Below are 23914 nucleotides of genomic sequence, written 5' to 3'. Positions count from 1 at the left end.
ACGTGCTACCCTTCCCATCCTACCTAGCATATCCTTATCAATCCAATAAAGTGCGTCATCGGAAAATGTATTGTTTTGTGCGACCATATGTTTGAAGTGACATCTATTCTGTATCCATTTTATAGCACTCTTTGATGAAGAATACCACTTAAGGTCAGCCCTGTATTGTGTATTTTCCATATTGGCAGTTCTGGTAAATAAGCGTTTTATAAACATTATTGCTGTGTAAAGTGTGGTGTCACCGCCAGACACCACACTTGCTAGGTGGTAGCCTTTAAATCGGCCGCGGTCCTTTAGTATACGTCGGACCCGCGTGTTACCACTGTCAGTGATTGCAGACTGAGCGCCGCCACACGGCAGGTCTAGAGAGACTTCCTAGCACTCGCCCCAGTTGTACAGCCGACTTTGCTAGCGATGGTTCACTGACAAATTACGCTCTCATTTGCCGAGACGATAGTTAGCATAGCCTTCAGCTACGTCATTTGCTACGACCTAGCAAGGCGCCATTATCATTTGCTATTTATCTTATGATGCATGTACCGTCAGACCGATGTTCACCAATTACAGATTAAAGTTAAGTATTCCAGAAGCTACGTACTTTTTTTACTAGACTCAACTCCTTTAACTGTTCCAGACTTTACACCAGCCTGCGTGAGCTTAAACGCGTGCCTTTCGGCTTCCTCTCATAGTGACTTGGCTGTCTTGCCAAGTCGCAACATAAAGTGCACTTTTGTTTCACATGTCTTAAGTGTGTGTGTCGTCTGGGTGTACAATATTCTCATCTGCGATGTGACGAACAGCGTTACTGTGAGCGGTTTATTTTTGATTGAAATGTTGAAATGTGTGTGAATTCGTAAGGGACCAAACTGCTGACGTCATCGGTCCCTAGACTTCCACACTACTTGAACTAACTGATGCTAAGAACAATGCACACACCTATGCCCGAGGGAGGACTCGAACCTCCCGCGGGAGCGGCCGCGCAATGCGCGACATGGCGCCTCTAACCGCGCGGCCGCTCCGCGCGTATATTTTTAATTTACACGAGTCTTCAATACATGTTTATTTTGCATATATCTTGTGTACGTCTCTGACGTTATAGTCACGTTCATTGTGTTCAATGTTATTTGTGTTGCTCACGTACTGTATACTTGTTTTGATCTTCATTTATTTGTGCATGTCTTGTCATAAGGCGTTATCAACACGTTCAATGTAACGATGTTCTTCACGAACAGTTTACTTGAAAGGAAATTTATTTATCTGCACATGTCTTGTACATCTTCACTAAGGGCTACCATATATGTAAATGATCGACTGGGCTCGACATACTAGTGCACAACTGAAAACGTAATATCCCCACAATATCCCACATCAGTGAATGAAGTGTTACTGTAACTGTTAGGGAGTGAAGATTTTTGTTTGCTTTTGAAATGTGTGTGCGACAGGCCAAATGAACATGCATGGGCCACTTAGACGTGACTTTCAACCTTCTGTATCAGAAGCTTAATAGTCATGACAAGGAGCTGTGTAATACGTCCGGCCGCGACCACTTCCGCCAACTCACTGTGAGGAGACGGACACCCTGGGCGAGCTCCCTAGGAGAGGACACTGCAGCAGTTCTGCAAGCATGCAGCGAGAAGCCGGGCGGGCGTCCTCGCCTCGCTCACACGTTGCGAAGGTCCTGTCTGACAACGAGAAGCACTCCGAGAACTGAAAGACACCTGCGACGCCTGTGAGTCCTGGCCTGGCGGCAGCCATTTCAACTGCCGTAGATAGCAGGAGTGTTTCGATAATTCCAGCACCCCACGGAAATAGGGAGGAGCGTACACAGTGCGCCGGGAATTGTGTGTGAAAGAAGTCAGCGTTCTCGATAGTAAGGACATTACTTATAAATCACGGATGCCGGCAGATTTTGAGATGGAGCCTAAATGTTAGTCTGTCCAGGCCTCACGCAGAGAGAGCGGTTATAAAGAAGTGTCTTGTAACTGCTCTCATAGCAATCTCGGAATGCAGGGAAGCATCACAAGAATGTGAAATCGTGAGAAAGATGCCGAGCCAGACAGGAAATTTCCACCCCGCACAGAGCCGTGGCTATGAAATGGCGATGTGTCATTGGGCTGCATTGAAAATTTTGTCCGCCAATGACAACGTCGAAAGGAACAATAATTTCGAAGAGGAGTTGAACTGAGAGGTTGAGGAGAAGGGTGAGAGGGAGACACTGCGGAATCGAGAGGAGACTGGCGCTCTTCCACCAATTGCCCAGATCCGCCTTCCGACACCGCGGTAGCACAGCTTTGGCCACGCGACCGACAACGGGCAGACAACGCGGACATCGTAGCTGGCCCCGCCGCAAAGCCGCGACTGCTGAGGAGGGCAGCCGACTCGCGCCGCACAACCCCGAGGGGACGGCCGTACCGGGGCAGCGCCTGCCGCCGACAGCAGTACACGACGAACGATGACGAACAATGGTGAGACGAGTCGTCCCCTCCTCGTTCCCCTTAATAGCTGAGTCGTGTGCACGCCCAGTCAAATCGGCCCTGAGATTTATAATTTTATTTTGGTTTGTGTAAACAACACGAAAGTAAATACGTTTCTTTCATGTTTTGGTCACATAAGCAATCTTTTACGTTCATACATAAACCCCTTAATCACGAACCATTTGTGTTTGATTTCAGTTCGTTATTGATATCAAATAATTGTTAGTTCCTAATGTGGGGCAATCTCATTAGTCATTTACTCCGACGGCAGAGAGAAGGAATCTGAGTTCACTGCAGTGTCAAACACTCCCTCACAGTCTCGATTTTTTAACTTTTTTTCTAACACAGACTCTTTTTGCTCGCTGTTGCCGTTCCTCATTAAATGCAACAGCAATCATTGCAAACTGCTTTAAACTAAATTTCGGGCTGGCTGGCTCTGAGCACTATGGGACTCAACTGCTGTGGTCATCAGTCCCCTAGAACTTAGAACTACTTAAACCTAACGAACCTAAGGACATCACAAACATCCATGCCCGAGGCAGGATTCGAACCTGCGACCGTAGCAATCGCACGGTTCCGGACTGCGCGCCTAGAACCGCGAGACCACCGCGGTCGGCTAAATTTCGGGATTTTATGACGACCTACCACGTACTACGAAGAAGCGCCTCGGGTGGGTTTTTTATGTGCGAGCTGTAACGTCACGACGTTCCTTCAACATTGACGTGACGTGTAGTCCATGCTCAGGAATTCCTCTGACCGTCGACGCTCAAAAACATGACGGTGACGTTCCGACAAGTGTGAGTCAACGTTTAGCCCAAAGGTGTCCCATTGCATTCAGGTAGGTCTGTAGGTAGGCTATTCCAATTCAGGAATGTCACGAGCTGAAAACCATTGACTGACAGATGCAGCTTTATGCCAAAGTGCATTGCGATCCCAATACAGTCATCCTCTCTACACAATTTCTCTGCTCTGCCCAGTACAAAATGCTGACAAAGACGATCATATTTTTCGCGTTTACCATTTTCTTAAATGCGATAAGTGGACCACGCCCCAATCATGAAAGACACTGTAAGAACATCTGCGCACTTCGCTTTTGGTACTGAACGTGAAGGCCGTAATGTTCTCCAGGACATTCACCATACCGAAGCAGCGCAACGGGTTTGCGACAGAGTGCAGCGCGATTCATGAATCCAAATAGCTGGTTTCCAGACGTGTACTATCCAGTGCCGTCGCTCTTTACACCACCTGAAGCGGATCTCACCACGACTACAGGAATCTGTGGCTTGCGAGGAACTGCTTGCTCACAGCACGCCGTTCTTTTTAAATTCGTACTCATAGCCCTTTTGCTAGCTGGATTGCTGGCAGCACTTTGGAACTCGTGAGTAATTTTTTCCGCTGATTTCACACGATTTTGTAATGGCCGACGGTCGCTGTCCGTCGGTACGTGAGACCCGCCCGGTCTCGGTTTAGCTGCCGTAGTCCCTCCACGGTTCCACTTCACACTCGCAACACCAACAGTCGACTTTTTCAGCCTTACAAGTGTCGGAGCGTTGTTGGCGGACGCCAACTTTGAAGTCACTCAGTTCTCCCGACCGAGCCATTCTGTTCTTACTGGTTCTCTGCTCACTGCAGATCACTCCCAGCGTCCTTTTATATCGGAGGCTCTGTTCTCCTGACATCTAGTGCTCAGTTCCGTATTACGGGATACTTCCGTGGGATAGTGTATTGGAATACTTAAGTAGCGCTCTGGCGCCAGTAATTTGAACTGAGGCATTGTCACGGGAGTTCCGGCCTGTGCTATGACCATCTCGAGAAGTTTCCTCTACAGAACGTCCGCTGCCCCGCCCTGTCGTTATATCAGTCTGTTTTTCGCCACCCAATATTGTTATTGTTGTCTCAGTTCGAAGACTGGTTTATTGCACCTGTCCATCCTAATCTATCCTGTGCAAGCTTCTTCCTTCTCTTATAAGTACTGCAACATCCATCCATTTGAAACTACTTACTTTATTCAAAACTTGGTCTCCCTCTACAATTTTTAAAGGTTTTTGAGCTTTGCCGATGACGCATTCTCTCATAGTTAGCTAAGGAAATGGAAGCCCAGTTGAACGAAACGCTTAGTGTCTTGAAAAGAGACTATAAGATGAACATCAGTATACACTGAGATGACAAATGCCACGGGAGACCTCGACGTAGCAGGGACGCTTCAATTCTTTGGAAGTCGCCTGCAGAAATGTTGCGCCGCGCTGCCTCTATACCCTCCATATAGAGTTGCCGGTGCATAAATTGACCTCTTGACTGAATCCCATAAATGTTCGATGGAATTCATGTTGGGCGATCTGAGTGGCCAAATTATTCCTCCTATTGGCGAGAACGCTCTGCAAACCAATCTTGAACAATAATTGAGGCCTGCTGACATGGCCCACTATCATCCATAAAAATTACATCGTTGATTGGGAACTTGAAGACCATGAATGGATCATATAGTCTCCAAGTAGCCGAACATAACCATTTCCAGTCAGTGATCGGTGCAGTTGGACCAGAGGTCCCAGTCCATCCCGTGTAGACACGGATCACACCGTTATGGAGCCATCACCATTATGCACAGCGCCTTGTTGACAGCTTGGGTTCATGACTTCGTGGTGTCTGTGAGACACTCGAACGCTACCATCACCTCTTACCAACCAAAATCGGGACTCGTCCAACCATGTGACGGTTTTCATGTCGTCAAGGGTCCAACCCATATGGTCAAGAGCCCAGCAGAGGCGCTGCGGGCGATCTCGTGCTGTTAGCAAAGGCATTCGCATCGATCGTCTGCTGCCATAGCCCCTTAACGCCAGATTTCGCCGCACTGTCTTGACGGTAGGTTTTCTGCGGTTACCTGACGCAGCGTTGCCTGTGTCTTAGCACTCACAAATATACGCAAACGCCGCTGCTCTTGGTCATTAAGTAAAGGCCGTCGGCCACTGTCTTGTCCGCGGTGAGAGATATTGTTCCATGCGTCTAGCTCCAACTACTGTTCCGCTTTCAAAGTCTGTTAATTGCCGTCGTGCAGCCATAATCACATCGGAGATTCGATATGAATCACCTGAGTACAAATGAGAGCTCTACCAACGCGCTGTCCTTTTATACACTCCTGGAAATTGAAATAAGAACACCGTGAATTCATTGTCCCAGGAAGAGGAAACTTTATTGACACAGTCCTGGGGTCAGATACATCACATGATCACACTGACAGAACCACAGGCACATAGACACAGGCAACAGGGCATGCACAATGTCGGCACTAGTACAGTGTATATCCACCTTTCGCAGCAATGCAGGCTGCTATTCTCCCATGGAGACGATCGTAGAGATGCTGGATGTAGTCCTGTGGAACGGCTTGCCATGCCATTTCCACCTGGCGCCTCAGTTGGACCAGCGTTCGTGCTGGACGTGCAGACCGCGTGAGACGACGCTTCATCCATTCCCAAACATGCTCAATGGGGGACAGATCCGGAGATCTTGCTGGCCAGGGTAGTTGACTTACACCTTCTAGAGCACGTTGGGTGGCACGGGATACATGCGGACGTGCATTGTCCTGTTGGAACAGCAAGTTCCGTTGCCGGTCTAGGAATGGTAGAACGATGGGTTCGATGACGGTTTGGATGTACCGTGCACTATTCAGTGTTCCCTCGACGATCACCAGTGGTGTACGGCCAGTGTAGGAGATCGCTCCCCACACCATGATGCCGGGTGTTGGCCCTGTGTGCCTCGGGCGTATGCAGTCCTGATTGTGGCGCTCACCTGCACGGCGCCAAACACGCATACGACCGTCATTGGCACCAAGGCAGAAGCGACTCTCATCGCTGAAGACGACACGTCTCCATTCGTCCCTCCATTCACGCCTGTCGCGACACCACTGGAGGCGGGCTGCACGATGTTGGGGCGTGAGCGGAAGACGGCCTAACGGTGTGCGGGACCGTAGCCCAGCTTCATGGAGACGGTTGCGAATGGTCCTCGCCGATACCCCAGGAGCAACAGTGTCCCTAATTTGCTGGGAAGTGGCGGTGCGGTCCCCTACGGCACTGCGTAGGATCCTACGGTCTTGGCGTGCATCCGTGCGTCGCTGCGGTCCGGTTCCAGGTCGACGGGCACGTGCACCTTCCGCCGACCACTGGCGACAACATCGATGTACTGTGGAGCCCTCACGCCCCACGTGTTGAGCAATTCGGCGGTACGTCCACCCGGCCTCCCGCATGCCCACTATACGCCCTCGCTCAAAGTCCGTCAACTGCACATACGGTTCACGTCCACGCTGTCGCGGCATGCTACCAGTGTTAAAGACTGCGATGGAGCTCCGTATGCCACGGCAAACTGGCTGACACTGACGGCGGCGGTGCACAAATGCTGCGCAGCTAGCGCCATTCGACGGCCAACACCGCGGTTCCTGGTGTGTCCGCTGTGCCGTGCGTGTGATCATTGCTTGTACAGCCCTCTCGCAGTGTCCGGAGCAAGTATGGTGGGTCTGACACACCGGTGTCAATGTGTTCTTTTTTCCATTTCCAGGAGTGTACCTTGTGTACGCGAGGCTACCACATCTGTATAACTGCATATAGCTATTCCATCAGTTTTGTCACTTCAGTCGATGTAAAACAAGGGCAATGGAATGCGACGTAGATCAGGCGATGCTAAGGGTATTAGATTATGAAATGGAGAACTACAAGTAATAGACCACTTTGAGTATTTTGGAAGGAAAATGACTGCTGACGATGGCCGTAGTAAGGACGATGCAAACTGCAGACTGGCAATAAGAAGAAACGCATTTCTGAAAAACAACAATTTGTTAACGTCTAATATCTAAGATTCAAGATGTCTTGTACCTCGAGTGTAGACTTACACGGAAGTAATACGTGGACGATAAGCAATTCAGACAAAAAGAGAATAGATTCTTTCGAAATGTGGTGTTATACAAGAATGCTGAAGATTGGATGGACATATCACGTTACTGATGAGTAGATAATGAACAGAATTGGGGAGAAAAGAAATTTGTGGCATATACTGACTACAAGAAGGGATTACCAATACTGGAGGGAAGTTTGGGGGATAAAAATCTTAGAGGTAGATCAAGAGATAACAAATGTCGGTTACAGCAGTTACTCGAAGATGAAGAGGCTTGCACAGACTAGAGTAGCATGGGGAGCTGCATCCAACCAGTCCCCTGACTGAAGACCACTACAACGACGTCTCTTCCATCGAACTGATCTAAGTCCTCTCCCGTCTCTGACAGAACTGGATTTCATGGGAAAACATCGAAGTTTTATTTGCTCTTCCTGAAATGTATTTCTCCTTTCAAATTTCTTTTTGACCTGTTGCGCAGCGTTCAGACTGAGTAACATCGGGAATAGGCTACAAAGCTGTCTGAGTCTCTTCCTAATCACTGCCACCGTTTCACAAGGATGGTATGATAAGTCTCGTGAAAAAGCAAGAAAAAATGTTTGTTCCGTTAACAACTGAACTTACTTCTCAAGTCTTATTTGAGGGATATACTCCTGGTCCAGTGGTCCTCCAACCTTTTCGCCCATTGGAAAAATAGGTTCTGTCAAATCCTCGTTGATTGTAACTATCACTTTCTCATTTGATAAAAATTTCTTCGCAGCAAGCCAAAGTTTCAAGTTAAGGAACAGGAAGAAGCCACTTGTGGCCCAAGTCTGGTAAACAGGGTAGATGAGGAATTGTTATCGCTGATGTGTGGAATGGTGCATTATTAAAACAGCACTTTCAAGACAGCCACAAGCCTCACTTAGTATATTTCATTGACAGGTTTTGGTCTTTAATTTTTCAGGAGAGTCATCGCAAACTCTGTAATTTTCACTTTAAAATACGGTAGTCGGCTCTTAAATAAAAAAGCGAAACATACTTAGTGCGACTTGTGACTGTTCTGAAAAACTTAATTTCAACTGTCGCTGTTTCCGCTGCACACAATGCCTGTTCACGCTATGTGTGTGTATTTATTGTTTTTAAAAATACTGGAGAATGGAGAGTAATATCGCGAGAGCATTAAAGCTGATAAGAATTTTATCGTGGGTCGGATGTTTATGAGCCCCTACGATCTGCGATTTTGAAAGTAAACTGAAAAGATTAGACGCTTGGACGGAAATATCTCAGCTATTAGAAAGTGATATGCAAAATATTAGCCGAAGAAATTGCAATTAGAAGGCTATTTTCGAACAGTAACCAAAGGTGAGCAACGTCGGCAAGCTGTGAGAGCCACTCGCGATTTCACATGGCCGAATCCTTTGGCCCCAAGCCCTGCTCCTGGTGAGAATGATGAGCCGAACGCCAAGGCATTGGCGAATTCTGTGTCTGTCGTTCGTTGGACTTGGTTGGCCTAGTGTGTACTCGCCCCTACACGAATGGAGTTACTATCTACGCGTCGAGACGCTGTTCAGCAACCGCGCCGACACTCATGTATGACGGGCTGCAGCCACGTCAGGCTCAGCAACACACAGCAGTGCAGTGGTTCCGCGCAAGTAACACAGCGCGTACATTTCGTCGAAACTTTTAACTGCTTCACAACATGGTCCGCCCAGTTAGGGAATAATTTAATCAACGTCGTCTCCGGGAAGATCGGCGCTCTCTTCGTTTACGCACTATACAGAGAGTAAAGCAAGCGGAAACTTAAATTAGAACAATGTTAACAGATAGGTGATGCAGATAAGTGGGAAAGTATTTTATTGCCACTTCAATGAGAAACATTTCCAAAGCCCTCACCAATGTAACACGAACAAACACCAAAACACAACAGAATATTGCGTGCGAATTTAGTAAAATACTGGAGCTTTTGTTGTGGGATATTCCCATACAGTATATGGCTCACCCTATTCGAAGAAATTTTGTGGGGAAGCATTCACAGTTTAACAAATAGTCCATAGGTAGAAGGCAAGCAGCAGCACATGGCATTACACGTTACCACAGCTCATCACACGCGCCATAGCACGTGGTATAGAGCAACCAACGGTAAGAGTGCAAGGGTACCTCCACGGCTACGCTCAAGGCACAGATAAGCTACGAGGGAAGGCTACACAGACGGCTTTTACGAATCTGAGAACCTCTCTGCTAATATAGAAGGAGAAAAGGTCGTCGATTTCGAGGACGTGCTGGATACTGTGTTAGAGAAGAAGAGAGTTGGCATCGTTGCGAATAAAGAAGTCGGAAGAAATAGACTGCATCAACATCTACATGATTACACTGTTATTCACTCTTAACTGCCATGGCGGACCACTTTCACTCTATTTCTCTACCGTTGCACTCTCGAATAGCGCGCGGAAAAAAGAACAGTTAACTCTTTCCGTGCGAGTTCTGATTTCTTCTATTTTATTAAAATGGTAATTTCTCCTTGTGTAGGTGGGTGTCGACAAAATATTTTTGCGTTCGGACGAGAAACTTCGAGGTTGAAATTTCTTGAAAAGATCTATTTCCAACGAAAAACGTCTTTGTTTTAATCGCTGGCGCCGCAACTTGCGTATCATATCCGTATCACTCTGTCCCCTATTTCGCGATAGTACAAAACGAGCTATCCTTCTTTGAGATTTTTCGGTGTACTCCATCAATGATATCTACAGTACGCGACATAATTAATGGAATTCCCAGCCACTGGGACGCTTAAATTTGAAAGGTACGTACAACCTTCCTCTGTAAGGGTGCGAAACCATTGCGCCCTGCGATGTCACCTTCGGACTCGAGGACGCTTCAGACAGCAAGGGGTCGGCACACGCGGGAGAAATCCTCGGTGGCACCCGCCGCGCGCTACAGCCGTCATGTGTGTTGCGGCTGGTGCCCCTGTTCACCACAGCGTCGTCCTGTAATTGTGTTACGCTGTGCAGTAAGGAGCCAATACAACGAGGCCTGTACAAGCTGGATCCACACTCCGCTGTTATGACAGTCGAGCTGATTGCCATTTTGGAAGCCCTGCTACTCGCACAGACGACCGCGGCACACATTACTCGTAATCTCTGATAGTATGTCAGCCCTACAACTGATTAGAAACCACCAGAATAGTTGTACCAATGCCATGGTTGCAGCAGTTCTCGACGTTGTGTTTCGGGAGCAGACGAACTGTCGCAACATCGTCGGATGAAAGGCAACTCTGGGATACCTGGAAATGAAGGAGTAGATGCCCTAGCAAAGCACGCATCTCTGCATGGAGCTATTAAATATTATGATAGAGTCCCTCTCATACGTTACCCATGCGATTGTGCTCAGACTGGCAAGAGGAGTAGTCGCGGACATCTGAAGTCAAAGACAGTCCTGTGCATTAGTTCACTTCGCGATTACAAGAGGGCCACGGTGTAATAAGGCAGAAACATCGAGAAACTTCACGACAGTTACAGCACGACTGAAATTTATTAATTCGAAGTTCAACAAACACCTCTATCGGCTCAACCTAAGCGGCACCACTCTGTGTGTTTGCGGAGAAGAAGGATATCCAAACCGTATATTTCTAGATTGTGCTCGGAACACGTATCACATCAACGAAAGTAATCTTCGGGATGCTTCCCAAACAGCCTCCAACGTTGTAGCAACGTACCTGTACGTGTTCGTCAACAGTGCCAACATCAAGATACTGCTCCGTGTACTGCTGATCTAGTGTTCCCGGTACTCAGAATGCCGGGGGAAGACCAAAGTGCAGCTACCTGACTATATCCCCTCGCGATTCTGTGCAGAATATGGAGCGCTGAGCGTCTAAATATTGTGCTTATCGACTTGGACAAATATTTAATTATCTTCCCGCAGCTTTCGAAACAATTCCCACTGGACATGCAAAGAACACTTTATTAAAAATTTAGATGTATAGTCATTCATGCGGGCGAAACTGGGAATATCCCAAATGAGTACCAACGGCGATTTACCGATTCTTTTGGTGACAGCAGCAGGATCTTTATAGCATAGTAACACTGTGTATCCCGTGTTCCATTTTCGTCTTGTTTACTCGTTTATTGTCACCATGAACTTTCAAAACCAACTGTAATACAACACCCCCGGAAACCAATAAATTAACAAGAGAAAGATACGATATCGCATAGTAGTACTCGAGCTGAGCACAGGCAGTCTCTTTAGTAGACCTGCCAGAATTCTGCCAATGAAACGCTGTCTTTGCTTTGCCCCCGAAACAACATTGTATGTTCCTGTTTAAGTTGGTCGTAATCCCTAGATATTTAGTTGAATTCACAGTCTTTAGATTTGTGCGATTTATCGTGTAATAGAAATTTAACGGATTCGTGTGGATGACCGCACAATTTTCACTGTTTAGGTTAACTGCCACTTTTCGCACCATATACATTATGGATTATTTGTGACGAATTTAAGTATCGAATGTATGTTCTGTGACTGCGCAGTTAAAATGCCTAGCTCCCTGAAGAAGAGGCCATAGGTGAATACCGCATATTATTCTTACTGATCGCTTTTGCGCAGTCAACACTTTCTTTCCAAGTGATGAGCTACCGTGTAGCACCCCTCTAAGTGATGGCTCAGGGAGAGAGTCCCCACGGTACCTCAGGTACGCCGTGTGGAAGTAAAACCACTCACTGATGAACAGATACCACAGAGCTTCGGAATCCACGCTATCTTGATTGCTTCATTTTACCCACTACTGACAATAGTCCCAGACATTTTCTGTTATATTGAGATCGGGTGGTTCAGTGGAGAAGCCGAGGCGCGATGGGGTGCTCCAGTGTTCCTCAGACCAGTAGCATACGTGTGCAGCGTTTGTGAACAGGGCTGTGGTCGTGTTGGAAGATGACGGTGTCGCTCACCACGAAGGTGTAAAAGGGGACTTGGTCGTCGAAAATTCCGAAATAAACATTCTGCATCACGTTCACGGTAGCTTCAGTGAGTGGGCGTAAGCCACGGTACTAAAAACACCCCCGGCCCCGACAGACCCTCCTCTGGCTTCAACCGTACCCCACACACTGCGGGTAAAGCGCCTCAGGTGGCCATCGATGCCCCCTACGTCTCGCACCGTGTTGAAGGAGCCGACACCGGACGCTTCCACTCAAATAATCTCCAGTTTGCCTCACTGAAGGCGTGCAGCGCTTATGTGTCACAGCAGTGGTATCTTGCGACGTGGTGGTAGTACGGTATTCTGCCTTGCGGCAGGTCTTGTCACGGATTAAGCCTCTTCCACTTTCGTCTGTCCGTAGCCAGTCTTTTAATTTCTGAATATTTGTCTCCTTTTATATTATCCAGCATTTGATATGTTCTTTTTCCTCTTCCCCTTTTTCCCTCCACCATTCTTTCTATTCCTTCCTTCAACAAACAGTATTTCCTCAAACATTGTCTAATCCAGTTCCGTTTTCTCTTTCTGATAACTTTCAGCATGTTTCTTTTTTCTCCAACTCTTCTTAATACTTCTTCATTCCTTACTCGGTCTACCCATTTCACTTTTTCCATTCTTCTCCATATCCACATCTCAAGTGCCTCCAATTTTCTTTCATCTTCCTTCCATCAAAACCTTCACTAATAATTTCCTCCAGATATATAATGAACAGTGGTGGTGAAAAAAAACAACCTTGTCTTACACCTCTTCCCAGTTCTACTTCTTCACTCATCACACTCCAGATGCCCACTGCGTGTAGTCCATTTCCCAACATTCTCTCGGAAACTAGTCGAAATGGAAATTCGATCACACACATGGCGACCGGAATTATGTAATTTTCCATATTTATGGTGCGTGAAGCTCCGAACCTAAATATCAGTGAGCCATAGCAAATACGTGGAGCTGTGAAAAATTCTCAAGAAAACCAGAAGTTTTCCGAACTTGTTTGATACCCCAAAGTAAGGTCGATTTCTTGACAGCCGGCGTAGGTCTGTGGTCGAACGCTCGCCTGCCACGTCAGACTCTGACCGATGCAAGTTTTTAAACAAAAATGCGTATTCTACTAGCATTTGCATGAAACATGGAATACATGAATATAGAAAAAATCAGTAGCGCTCGAGACTTGTAATCCCTGGATCGTTGGTTGGAGTGTCGTTTCAGTCATGGTTATTGTATTTTTATCCATTCAGTTCGAATACCTACGCCATTTAAACACAAAACTCATTAAATATATGCTAATTAACAGGTTTGCAATAGTCATTCTTATGAAAAAAGGTCCGTCATTTTGTCTGATTACATATCGCACACTAAAATCAAGTATTATTATCAAATACAAATTCTTAATTATCTGTCTTTTATAAAAGACATAAAGATTGTTTAAACTGAAATGCCCCCTCACATGGCGGGGATGAGTTGTATAACAGAGCCATCCTCCCTACTGAGAAATCGATCTTACTGTATGGTATTACATATGCTCGGAGAATTTCAAAGTTCATTTACATCTACGTACATACTGCGCGAACCAGCGAAGTGCGATGCGGAGGGAACTCTGCACCGCTACTAGACGTTTCCTTTCCTGTTCCACTCGTAGACAGAGCGAGAGAAGAGCGACTGTCTTTATGCCCCCGTATGAGCCCTAATTTCTCGTATCTTACCTTCGTGGTCCTTACACGCAATGTTTATTGGCGATAGTATAATCGTTCTGCAGTCAGCTTAAAATGCCGGTTATCTACATTTTCTGGATAGCTTTCCTCGAAAAAAGCGTCACCTTCCCTCCAGAGTTCCCATTTCAATTCCCGAAGCATGTCCGTGGCACTTGTGTGTTGTTCGAGCCCACCGGTAACGAATCCAGCAACCGGCCTCTGAGTTGCTGCGATGTCTTCCTTTAATGCAGCCTGGTTCGGATACCAAACACTCGAGCAGTACTCAATAACAGGTCACATTAGCATACTATATGCGGTCTCCTTTAGAGATGAGCCACCTCCCAAAATTACCCCAATAAACCAAAGTCGACCATTCGATTTCCCTTCCACAATCCTGACATGCTCCTTCCATTTGATATCGCTCTCCAACGTTACACCCAGACTGCGTCAGGCAGTGCTCAAGCAGAGCATTACTAATGCTGTATCCGAACATTACGGGTTTGTTTTTCTTACTCATCCGAATAAATTTACATTTTTCTACATTTACAGCTACCTGCTATTCATCAGATCAAGCAGAAATTTTGTCTGTGTCATCATGTAACAACCTACAATCATTCTTCGACATCTTCCCAGCTTCATCATGAAACAACCGCAGATTGCTGGTCACCGTATCCATCAGATCATTTATTGGACACTTTTTTTTTTCTTGCTATTTTCATGTGTGAGTTCTGAACTTCACGTACCATAAATATAAAGAAGAAACGCACAAATACAAAAACCGATTATGGACTTCTTGTTAGCGACAGCGATAAATGCTAGTGCGCTGGGAACCGACTATCATTGACGAGGCATGACAGTTGCCCTTAGTCCTCCTCTTGTTAGGATGCTTCTACGACCACCGCTCTGTCACCGTGTCATACAGGTGTAAGTTGAACAGCATGCAGCATAGACATGTTGGACAGTCTGCAGTGGTAAACCAAGAGACCGGGCGGCTCCGTTCATGGTGTGTGTTCACGGACACGCTGAAACACCATAGGTCCTTTTTGTCATTCTGCCACATTTCTCCGCCGACCGGTCTACTGCGTTTGTGGCGATGCCCTGCTATGCGTTCGTACCCGCCACCCGTCTTCCCTAGCAGGCGATTATACGGTAGTGGAAATCAGAATAAAGGCAAGATTCCTACGAAAATAATCTACGATGTCTGCAGCATACATGTACCGTATTTATTATGAAAGTAGTAGATACATATAAGACACGAACACTTATGACGGAGTTACATAATTTGTTTCATAGCGCCAGTAACAAAATAAAGCGTTTACATTTCCTGGATGGAAACTGGTATAAAGACGTTCTATTATGTTGTTGCGTTGTTAATAGTTTTTCCAACGTCTATTCTTCCTAATTACCTCAAAAATTCTCTTCCGCGCTGATTCTGTTAGGCTTTGAGTTTTTACAGTCACAATGCCGCTAACTCTTGTCTTATCCCCCAAAGGTTTTCCAAGGGGTACATATCCAGGCTACGTCCACACCAGGGCGAGCCACCGATATCTTTACTTTCAAACTACTTTTTTGTTGTAACAGCAACATGCACAGACATATTATCTTGTTCAAACATAAGACTTTTGTCCCTTAGGTACTCATATATTTTTATCCACTCTGTCTCTAGCATGTCAGTATACATACTAGAGTTCATTCCACGATGGAATTTTTATGGATAACAATGCGTCACGTCACCGGACCACAACTACACTACTGGCCAGTAAAATTGCTACACCAAGAAGAAATGCAGATGATAAACGGGTATTCTTTGGACAAATATATTATACTAGAACTGACATGTAATTACATTTTCACGCAATTTGGGTGCATAGATCCTGAGAAATCAGTACCCAGAAGAACCATCTCTGGTCGTAATAACGGCCTTGATACGCCTGGGCATTGAGTCAAACAGAGCTTGGATGGCGCGTACAGGTACAGCTGCCCATGCAACTTCAACACGATACCACAGTTTATCAAGAGTAGTGACTGGCGTATTGTGACGAGCCAGTTGCTCGGCCACCATTGACCAGACGTTTTCAATTGGTGAGAGATCTGCAGAATGTGCTGGCCATGGCAGCAGTCGAACATTTTCTGTATCCAGAAAGCACTGCATGTTTTACCTTTACTCCAGAAGGTTGTCCAGCACTTCCACCACCAAAATATCTCCTCATTCTCACCTGCTCCTCTTTTCTCAGATCATGCCCATCATATTGAAATCGATCCGGTCTGTCTGAATTAAACATCTTCTCATCACTTTAACCTATTCTCAAGTCCATGGCATATGTTTTTCAACAAACTTCAATCTAGCCTGTATGTCTGCGTCTTAGAGTAGCTTTCTGCAGTCGTTTCTTCAATGCAAGATGTTTGTCATGTGACAAAATTTGTCGTACACATCTGACAGTTACATGTGAATCAGCAACAAATTTAGAAGAATAGAGGTTTCCGGCCCTTGCTTTGCACGAAAGCAACCCTTTATATGCCTCACATAATTTCCTACGTTGCCCATATTTTCCGTCCTCTCCATACCATGCGCCCAGTCTAACGAAACTATAAATCACTGTACTTGAAAGGTTCAACTTCTTACATAATTGACGGTTAGAGAGTCTTATTTCCTTGTGCGCACCGATTTTTCTTTTTCATCACATTCTAACTGTTTTCCGCGTGGCAATGTCACAATCGTGGTTTATGTACATAAAACGTGCTGGCACTAATGGTGTCTGCCGGCCGAAGTGGCCGTGCGGTTAAAGGCGCTGCAGTCTGGAACCGCAAGACCGCTACGGTCGCAGGTTCGAATCCTGCCTCGGGCATGGATGTTTGTGATGTCCTTAGGTTAGTTAGGTTTAACTAGTTCTAAGTTCTAGGGGACTAATGACCTCAGCAGTTGAGTCCCATAGTGCTCAGAGCCATTTTTGAACTAATGGTGTCTGTTTGCCACCTGCAGGAAAGATACACACACACACACACATACACACACACACACACAAACACACACACACACACACACACACACACACACACACACACACACACACACACACACACACACACACGCACCACAGAGAGTCGACTGACTTTACACCGACTTCCGCTCTCTACCACCTGAATCGTTGATGTTTTGCTATATACTGTGCTACGGGCGTCAAATGCAGTACCACTTGACGGCATTTCTCAGTATAATGGATCTGATACTATTGAATACCCACTGTGCACAACTATTCCAACCGACAACATTAATTTTCCTGCAGATATTCATGCCTACTATAGGAGACGACGCGTCAGTAAGCAAAAACCTTGTCGCGAGCTGAAAGAATCCTAGGACAAGAGTTTTTTCCCATAAGCGTCTCTTTTCCGCAGCGCCTGAGTTTAACTCAAATGCATGTTACATGAAACATTTACATTCACCGACATTTTCTGCCCCGAGGTGGCCGCGGTAGCCATGCGGTTCTAGGCGCTTCAGTCCGGAACCACGCGGCTGCTACGGTCGCAGGTTCAAATCCTGCCTCGGGCATGGATGTGTATGATGTCCTTAGTTTAGTTAGGTTTAAGTAGTTCTACATTTAGGGGAATGATGACCTCAGGTGTTAAGTCCCATAGTGTTTAGAGCCATTTGAACCATTTTCCTGCCCCGATGCCGAGCTGTCCACACGAGGAGTGCAGTGATGAAATGTCTCTTACATGTTCAGGTTATTAGTTTATCACAACTTCGCGGCTTGCAGTAGTGCTGCGAAATAGGCGCGCGATATGTGGAGACGTTCAAGGCGAGCTGGTTTCGTGTGCCGGTTAAGCAAACAGTATTGCAGCCTTTTCTTGACGCCTAAGGGGAAGTCGTTGGCATAGCACTGACACGATGCTTCGGGGCACGAATTATTCAGCACTGCCTCATTTCTGATGGTCAAATATCCGCTGGAGCATCCGTTACAATATAGAAAGTGCAATGTGATCCGAAATCGGAACGTTGTTAGATTAGTTCACCCATAGACCACAAGCGCATTATTAAAAGTGCAATTATTTTGGCTATTGTTCTAGATTAGTCACTACATTCCCAATTCGTAAACTATATATATTTCTACATTGTTCATTTTTGTTGGTTTACCCGTGTAAATCCAGTTATTTGCGTATTGCATAGTTATTCAATCCTGATGTTACATTAGGCACCTTTGCTGTACAGCAAGAATATCAACGGTGTCACTTCATATTACCTAAAGAGACTATGTTAACTGATCTTTCCGTTGGACGGTGGGCATCCTTGGTGTGTTCTGGTATACCAGCTGGTGCGAGATTCCTTTGTTCATAGGCATTTTTGTAAGTTTGTGCAACTGATTGTGCCTTGTTAATGTTTCAGTATAGGAACTGTTCCAACCCCAATCTTCTTTGAAGACATGTTTCCATGATTTAGCGTTCCCTTTCACCTTGCTGGCTTAGTAGTACTACTGTATCTGCATATATTTTTCAGTGAGGAGCAAATTCCCACACGCTGAATCCATACGTCCGACTCACAAACACACACCACTCCACTGCCTGGACTTAGGTCAGCGGTGGAGGGTCTCACGACCCTCTAGTAACATACCTACGCCATCCACAGCCCACAGTCCAAAGCATCCCTTGCGTTCTTTTGTGGGAGTAACTACTAACAGTGGCATTCAGTTAGTAATACAACACATTTCTTTTCTGGCCGATTTCCGTTGAAGAAAATGCGGAATTTGTTGTGGAACATCGTGGAATATTCCCGCCTTAGATCCTATAGTTTTATGATTTTCCGATTGGTGGCGGAGCAATACGCATCACCGAAAACGGCGTCTGCAACGGAGGTGCATTCCAAGCAGAGAGCAGTCACAGTTTCTTTTGGCGGAAAAGTAGAGAGTTGTAGATATTCATTGACTTGCAGCATGTCTACAGAGATCTGGCAGTGGACAAAAGCACGGTGAGTTGTCGTGGGAGGCGTTCATGATCGTAACGAGGCCACGCAAACCCGTCCGATCTCCGGCGTGCCGCACTCAGCTTTGACTCCTGCAATGTTGGAACGTGCGGACACTCTCACAGTAGATCGTCGGATCAAATTAAACACCTCGCTGCACAACTGGACGTCTCTGTTGGGGATGCTGACACACTCGTGCACCGGTTGGTGTACTCGAAAGCATGTACCCGCTGGCTTCCTCGCCACGTAACAGAAGACCATAAAGAGCAACGAACGACAATCTGAGCGGAAATGCTGAGACGTTACGAGGCTGATCGTAACAGTTTTTAGTCGAACACCGTCCAGGTGATGGAACATGGGTTCATGACTTCGAACCGCAGTCCATGTAGTGGCGCCACACAACCCCTCCTCCGAAGAAAAAGTTCAAAGCAGCTCCTTCAGCCGGTAAAGTCATGGCGCCGATGTTCTGGACTCTGACGAGGTTATTCTGCTTGATGTCCTCCCACATGGCGCAACGATCAACTCTGAAGTGCACTGTGCTACCCTCAGGAAACCGATGAAACGACTTCAGGGCTTTCACCGCCACAAAAATGCAAACGAACATCTCCTTTTCCGTGACAACGCGAGAACGTTTACACGCGAGAGGAGCTCAAAAAACTTTGTTGGACTGTGCCCGTCGGCCGTTGTGGTCGAGCAGTTTTAGGCCCTTTAGTCTGGAACCGCGTGACCACTGCGGTCGCAGGTTCGAATCCTGCCTCGGGCATGGATGTGTGTGATGTCCTTAGGTTTAAATAGTTGTAAGTTCTAGGGGACTGATGGCCTGTTAAGTCCCATAGTGCTCAGAGCCGTTTGAACCATTTTGGACTCTTCCCCACCATCCAGCCTCCAGTCCGTATCTCGCACCTTCCGACTCCCATCTCAGTGGCCCAATGAAGGATGCACTCTGCTGGAAGCAGTATGTGGATGATGGGTAAGTTATTGTTGCATCAAGACGATGGCCAGTAGAGAGGTACCGTGCTGGCGTACAGGCCCTCCCACTAACGTGGTGTGGAGCTGTCGAAATGAGCGATTATCTTGAAAAATAGAGGCGGATAATACGGTGTATTGTAATCCTGAATAAATCCAACCTACTTTCAGAAAAAAAATGTGTTGCATTTGTTGACGAACGCCCCTCGGATTTAATCCGGTGAGCGCATGAAGAACTGAAAGTGGCACGTGGTCCTCTAAAGGATTACACGAGAGTGAAAAATAAATAAATGTCTAGAAAATAGTGGTCAGTAGAACACTCACCAGCCGACGTGGCTCGGAGCGAGGTGCTCCTAGCAGCCGCTAGGGGAGCCCACGTCGCCAGCAGCAGCAGCAGCAGCAGAGGCAGCGGCGGTCTGACGTCGGCGCGCATCGTGGTCGCTGGTTGCTGGAACAAAGGCGGCCTTCTCTGGAGTCCGTCGGCACGCAGCAAGGCCGCGCGACACGCTCAGCTGAAAGCAATCGGCGAGCGATAAGATAGGCGCGACCACTCCAGCCGCGATTCGCGCTCATGTGCGGACAACGTGCGCACTGCGGCGCACCCATTGTTTCCCACTACGAACACAGAGGAAGCTCGTAGACCCAATGCGCGGCCTACAGCGACCGCTTCACACCGAAGTCAACACCCATCGGCGCACGGTGATATTCTGCCTGGTACATCTACATCTACATCCATACTCCGCAAGCCACCTGACGGTGTGTGGCGGAGGGTACCCTGAATACCTCTATCGGTTCTCCCTTCTATTCCACTCTCGTATTGTTCGTGGAAAGAAAGATTGTCGGTATGCTTCTGTGTGGACTCCAATCTCTCTGATTTTATCCTCACGGTCTCTTCGCGAGATATACATAGGAGGGAGCAATATATTGCTTGACTCCTCGGTGAAGGTATGTTCTCGAAACTTTAACAAAAGCCCGTACCGAGCTACTGAGCGTCTCTCCTGCACAGTCTTCCACTGGAGTTTATCATCTCCGTAACGCTTTCGCGATTACTAAATGATCTTGTAACGAAGCGCGCTGCTCTCCGTTGGATCTTCTCTCTCTCTCTTCTATCAACCCTATCTAGTATGGATCCTACACCGGTGGGCAGTATTCAAGCAGTGGGCGAACAAGCGTACTGTAACCTACTTCCTTTGTTTTCGGACTGCATTTCCTTAGGATTCTTCCAATGAATCTCAGTCTGACATCTGCTTTACCGACGATCAAGTTTATATGATCATTCCATTTTAAATCACTCCTAATGCCTACTCCCAAATAATTTATGGAATTAACTACTTCCAGTTGCTGACCTGCTATATTGTAGCTAAATGATGAGGCATCTTTCTACATTGAGATTCAATTGCCATTCCCTGCACCATGCGTCAATTCGCTGCAGATCCTCCTGCATTTCAGTACAATTTTCCATGGTTACAACCTCTCTATATACCACAGCATCATCTGCAAAAAGCCTCAGTGAACTTCCGATGTTATCCACAAGGTCATTTATATATATACGACACTCCCCTGCGGAACAGCTGAAATCACTCTTACTTTGGAAGACTTCTCTCCATTGAGAATGACGTGCTGCGTTCTGTTATCTAGGAACTCTTCAATCCAAACACAGAATTGGTCTGATAGTCCATATGCTCTTACTTTGTGCATTAAACGACTGTGGAGAACTGTATCAAACGCCTTGCGGAAGTCGAGAAACACGGTATCTACCTGGGAACCCGTGTCTATGGTCCTCTGAGTCTCGTGGACGAATAGCGCGAGCTGGGTTTCACACGTTCGTCTTTTTCGAAACCCATGCTGATTCCTAAAGAGTAGATTTCTAGTCTCCAGAAAAGTCACTATACTCGAACATAATACGTGTTCCAAAATTCTACAACTGATCGACGTTAGAGATATAGGTCTATAAACGATACTAGCACAGGCAAGCAGCATTTGGAAATTTGGAAATTTGTGGTAAGTTCCTATAGGACCAAACTGCTGAGGTCATCGGTCCCTAGGCTTACACACTACTTACTCTAACTTAAACTAACTTACGCTGAGGACAATACAAACGCCCATGCCCGAGGGAGGACTCGAACCTCCCACAGGGTGGGGCTACGTGAACCGTGGCAAGACGCCACAGACCGCGCAGCTACCCCGCGCGGCAAGGAACATTCGATCGTGTATCGGTTCGTATGTGTTTCGCTGGTTGTCGGTTCTTTGGCGGATCATCGAAGGAAATTCGCATCCTCTCTGCTACGGCGCTAGCAGCAGGGAAAGCTTTCATCTGCTGTCTCGTCTGTTTTCATGCAAATTGTAAGTGGAGGGCGAAGAAAGGAAAGAGAAAGTAAGGAAATAACGATATCAGCTGCGTCGGGAGTTAATGTTAAATCAGCGGCGACGAGTGAGAATGTGTGCCGGACCGGGACTGAAGCCGGGATCTCCTGCTTACGAAGCAGTTGCGTTGACCACTGCACCAACCGGACACAGTTTTACCGCAAATGCGCGACTACCTCGCACACTCCCTCCCAGCGACACGTGTTATCAGTCACCGTCCGTGAGCCGGCAAGTGTGGCCGAGCGGTTGTAGGCGCTTCAGTCTGGAACCGCCCGACCGCTACGATCGCAGGTTCGAATCCTGCCTCGGGCATGGATGTGTGTGATGTCCTTAGGTTAGTTAGGTTTAAGTAGTTCTAAGTTCTAGGGGACTGGTGACCTAAGATGTTAAGTCCCATAGTGCTCAGAGCCATTTTTGTCCTCCGTGCTCGCTACTGTGAGATCCCTCCTGCAGGTCAAACGTAAATGTGCATCAGCACTGAAGGTTGTAGACTCATTGCCCATCGAGGTGAATCAGGGCGCTCAAAAAGAAACGATCCGGAGACATAATTACCGAAACCAGTACCTGTATCTTAGAAGTATTGAGCCTGGCTGATGCGGCACTTGTCCCAATGTGACAGAAGGTGGTGAATGGCTGTCTCATAAAATTCCCGGGCCTGACATGTTAACCAGTTCCGAGGTGAATCGTTTGCCCCTCAGAGCTTTTGTAAGGGGACCAAAAATGGCGTAATCACAGAGAGAGGGTCCGGACTATGTGACCGAGAACCTCCCATTTGAATTTCTGCAGGAGTGCCACGACTGTGTTGCCCATATGAGGCTTTGCAGTGTCGTGGAGCAGAATGACCCTACGCGTGAGATTGCCTGGTCGTTTTGATTTGATCGCTTGGCAAAGGGTGGTCAAGGTTTGCGAGTAACGCTGGGCATTCACTGTTGACCCATGCTGCAGAAAGTGAATCAGAAGGGGGCCATCTTGGTCAAAGAAGAAAGCCTAAGCTGTCCCGCACTCGTGTGGATGGCCTTGGCCTTTTTTGGTGGTGGTGGTGGTGGTGACCCTGGATGCTTGCACTGTCGTTTTGATTGTGGTTCGGACACCATGACTCATCTCCAGTCACCACTTGTGCCATGAACGCATTTCCTTCCCTATCATAGCGCTGCAGATGAGCAAGACAGTGGGCCATTCGACATGCTTCCTGCTGTGGTTGAATACTGCGGGGCATCCGTTGGGCACGCACCTTGTTCATGTGCGGTCGTTCCTTTATGATGTGTGAACACTTACGACGCTCAATCCGACCACGGCGGATGTGGCCTTCACTATCACTCGGCGGTCCTGGGTACTGAGGGCATACACCAGCTGGACGATGTCGTCGGTAATGCAGTGTGGTGGTCCAGACCGTGCATCATCGGCTAACGACACCCGTCCTTCCCTGAAGCGTAGTTCAATATAGGAAAATACTGACGGTCCAGTACAGGACAACACGCCGTTTTTACTTCCACCAAAGACGAGGGGATAACAAAGAGTACAGCCACTGTTAACACTGTTTCTGCTGGTGGGACAATCAATGATAAAATCCGCTAAAGTCGTAAAAATTAGTTATTTCTAAAAAGGAGAGCACAAACTGATTTGAGGACATGTAATCCATCTTCAGGTGCATCTGCAAAAT

The 23914-nt window shown here is 46.9% G+C and overlaps 1 protein-coding gene across 1 annotated transcript in view; it reads right to left on the bottom strand.

Annotated features, from left to right (window-relative positions):
- Positions 1-23914, bottom strand: part of LOC126418604 (PI-PLC X domain-containing protein 1-like) — a 425466-nt gene that overhangs the window by 62299 nt on the left and 339253 nt on the right. The window contains exon 3 of the mRNA XM_050085437.1: positions 20215-20338. Coding sequence (XP_049941394.1) covers positions 20215-20323 — 109 coding nt within the window. The 5' untranslated portion in view covers positions 20324-20338. The remainder of the gene's footprint in view (positions 1-20214; positions 20339-23914) is intronic.

Source organism: Schistocerca serialis, chromosome 9 (genome assembly GCF_023864345.2).
Source record: "Schistocerca serialis cubense isolate TAMUIC-IGC-003099 chromosome 9, iqSchSeri2.2, whole genome shotgun sequence".
Classification (NCBI taxonomy): Eukaryota; Metazoa; Arthropoda; class Insecta; order Orthoptera; family Acrididae; genus Schistocerca; species Schistocerca serialis.
This window is presented reverse-complemented; position numbering and strand designations above follow the sequence as displayed.